Raw genomic sequence first — 3,384 nt, 5'->3', positions numbered from 1 at the left:
GGGGGGGGGGTCTTTGAAAGGTGATTAGGTTTAGACAAAGTCATAACCTATGGTAGGGCCTTCATAATGGCATTAGTGCCTGTTATAGATTGAATTATGTCAGCAAAATTCTTATGTTGAAGCCTAACTCCAAATGTGATAGCATGAGAAGATGGGGCTTATAAGATATAACTGGGTTCATGTGAATTTATGAGAGTGAGGACACCAGGATGGTATTACAAAGAAGAGACACTAATACTCTCTGCCACATGTGGAGGCAAAGAGAAGGAAGACATCTACAAGCCAGGAAGACTACTCTCACCAAAACCCAACCATTCTGAAGTACTCTGGTCTTGGTCTTTCAGTCTCTAGAACTGTGAGAAACAAATTTCTGTTGTTTAAGCCACCTAGTCTATGGATTGCTATGGCAGTCCAGGCAAAATAAGACAAATGGACAAATAAAATGCATGTAATTTGGACTGACTTTATTTTACTTTTTGGTTAACTAGAAATTGAACCAAGGGGAGCTTAACCCTTGAGCCACATCCCAGCCCTTTTTATTTTTTGAGACAGGGTCTTGCTGTGTTTGCTTAGGGCCTTGCTAAATTGCTGAGGCTGATCCTCTTGCCTCAGTCTCCTGAGTTGCTGGGATTGTAGGCATGCACCATAGCACCTGGCTTTGGGATGACTTTGTAAGTACCATTTGGTTAAAGAAAGGAAACATGTCTCAGAGGTAATTTAATAACAAGTATTTTTAATCTCACCTAAGTAACAGAAGAAAAACAGTTGTTTTACTATTATCCATAGCCTTAAAATATGGCCCATTAATTTTTAAGTTTGGTTAAACATGAAAGATGAGGACAGAAATATAGTATTGATGTTAAAAGCATGGGCTCTGGAGCTGGCAGACTTGCTCAATCCCTCATTAGTGGTATGATCATAAGCAAGTCAGTTCATATTGCTGAGCCCACTTCCCTATCCATAAAATGAAGAAAACAAGATTTCCTAACTGGGTTGTTAATGAAGATTAAATGAAAACAATCATACAAAGCACTTAATATTGTTCCTAGAATATGAAGTGTGCTCAAGAAATGGAAAGTAATATTGTCTAAGGTACTCTGCAGTTAGTGCAGGTGATCTGGTAGCACTCCAGAAAAGGAATTAAGTTTACTTATGGTCAAGATAAAGTCAAGTCATTAGGTTAGATGAGGACAAAACTAGGTCAATATGAAGTATAGATGATATACTCCTGGGCATTGAATTACTGTCGATCATTGGCTTGCCCTGAGGTTCTATAAGTTCTTTGTATGTAATTAGTTGAAAGCAGAATCAAAGCATCCATGTTAATAAGTATTTGGTTCCCTCTGGAATACTGGGACATAAGAGTCCACATCAGAAATAGCTCTGGGACCTCAAAATGCATTGAAACTGTAATAGAGATTGATTTTATTACATACCCAGACCCTAAGCATTTAGAAGTTTAACTATTTTTAACATTTCTAAAAAATCAAAAACAGAACTGCCATATGATCCAGTAATCCCACTACTGGGTTTGTATACAAAAGAAATTAAATCAGTATGTATAACAAAGAGACATTTGCACTTTTTCATTGCAACACTATTCCTAACAGCCAAGAAATGGAAACACCTAAGTGTCTTCCAACTGATGAAAGAACAAAGAAACTGTGAGACATATATGACATGGAATACTACTATAAAGAATGGAATCCTGTCATTTGTTTCAACATGAATGGAACTGAGATCGTTATGTTAAGTGAAAAATAACAAATATGTGAAATAAGCCAGGAACAGAAATACAAGTATAGCATGATCTTGCTCATATGTGAAATCTAAAAATGCTAATCTCATTAGAAAGTAAGAGCAGACTAGTCGTTACCAGAGGCCAGGGAGATTAGGTAGTGGAAGGGATAAAGAAAAGATGATCAATGGGTTCTAATACAATTAGACAGGATAAAAAAACACTGATGTGCTATTGTACAGCAGGGTGAGTATTGACAACAATAACGTAGTATATATTTCAAAAAGCTATATGGATTTTAAGTTTTTCCATTAAGAAATGATGTTTGAGGAGGTATGTTTACTATGGTTTAAACATTACAGAATGTATACATGCAGAACATATGGTAAAGAAACATTATATGGTAAAGTTACTCCACTAATATGTACAATTTTATGTTTTTCATGTATTAGCTAAAAATAAATTTAATTTTAAGAAGAAATCGAGGTAATTTTCTGCTGGGCATGGTGGCACTCGCCTATACTCCCAGTGGCTCGAGAGGCTGAAGCAGGAGGATCACAAGTTCAAAGCCAGCTTCAGCAATTTAGCAAGGCCCTAAATAACCCTGTCTCAAAATAAAAAAGGGCTGGGGATGTGGCTCAGTGGTTAAGTGCCCTGGGTTCAATCCCTGGTAACCCCCGCACCAATTCCCCGCAAAACAAATTGAGGTAATTTTTTAAACCTTGAGAAATGAAATTTTCTTTTAACTTAAAAGAGAGGTGTAAAGTATCAAGTAACCTCAAATGTGCCATTAGCTAAGCCCTCAGGGAAGGTTTTAACTTATAAAGAAAAAAATACCTGCAAACAGAGAATGGTAAATTATAGAAAATGGAGCCTTCTGCATAAACAGTTGTTTTTTACATCTGTACCAATGTCTAAGTATAAGAAATTGATGTACTTGCTTACTTTTTAAGGCTTCTAGTACTTTTAGGAAATTCATGCAGCAACTTCTTCCGATATTCTATCAACAATTCATGTAATCGATCTTCTTTCCTTTCACTTTCTTCAATAGTTTTTGTGGTGAGTTCTAAGAGTTCAGTGCCAGTTTGGAAAAGACGGCAGGCATAGCATGTGGATTTGGCTGTCTCCATCTTGTCACCAGTAAGCACCCAGACTTTCAGGCCAGCTGCATGCAGAGCTTCAATGGTCTCTGCAGCTTGATCTTGTAGCCTGGGAACACAAGGAAGCCTTGTTATCCTTTAAAATACCTGACAGGGATTCTACAAGAAAGCTTCCTAAAGAGAACATTCTTTACAATTCACTATAATTCTACAGTTGTGACAACTTATCACAGTTGGTTTTCTTATATACCCTTTACTCCTGAGATCGTTATCTTTGGTATAGTTTTAATTATTAAAATGAATTTCAAACAATGAAGTCCAGAAAAGTTCATGCTATCTCTTGAGGTAATTAATACCTAATGGCAAAACTGAGAATCATCACTCAGAAACTCACCATATATTTGTATTCATTGTTAACCTCATTATATCTTATATATTACCATACATATATTTTTATATTATATATACACACATATATGTATGTATGTATGTATGTATGTGTGTGTGTGTGTGTGTATATATATATATATATATATATATAAATTC

General features: G+C 35.8%; 1 protein-coding gene across 1 annotated transcript in view; it reads right to left on the bottom strand.

Annotated features, from left to right (window-relative positions):
- Nucleotides 1–3,384, bottom strand: part of Atp11c (ATPase phospholipid transporting 11C) — a 100,594-nt gene that overhangs the window by 50,194 nt on the left and 47,016 nt on the right. The window contains exon 19 of the mRNA XM_048796990.1: nt 2,684–2,947. Within this exon, the coding sequence (XP_048652947.1) occupies nt 2,684–2,947 (264 nt within the window). The remainder of the gene's footprint in view (nt 1–2,683; nt 2,948–3,384) is intronic.

The sequence above is a fragment of the Marmota marmota genome, unplaced genomic scaffold, assembly GCF_001458135.2.
Source record: "Marmota marmota marmota unplaced genomic scaffold, marMar, whole genome shotgun sequence".
Lineage (NCBI taxonomy): Eukaryota > Metazoa > Chordata > Mammalia > Rodentia > Sciuridae > Marmota > Marmota marmota.
Note: the sequence above shows the minus strand (reverse complement) of the source record. Positions and strands in the feature narration are given on the sequence as shown.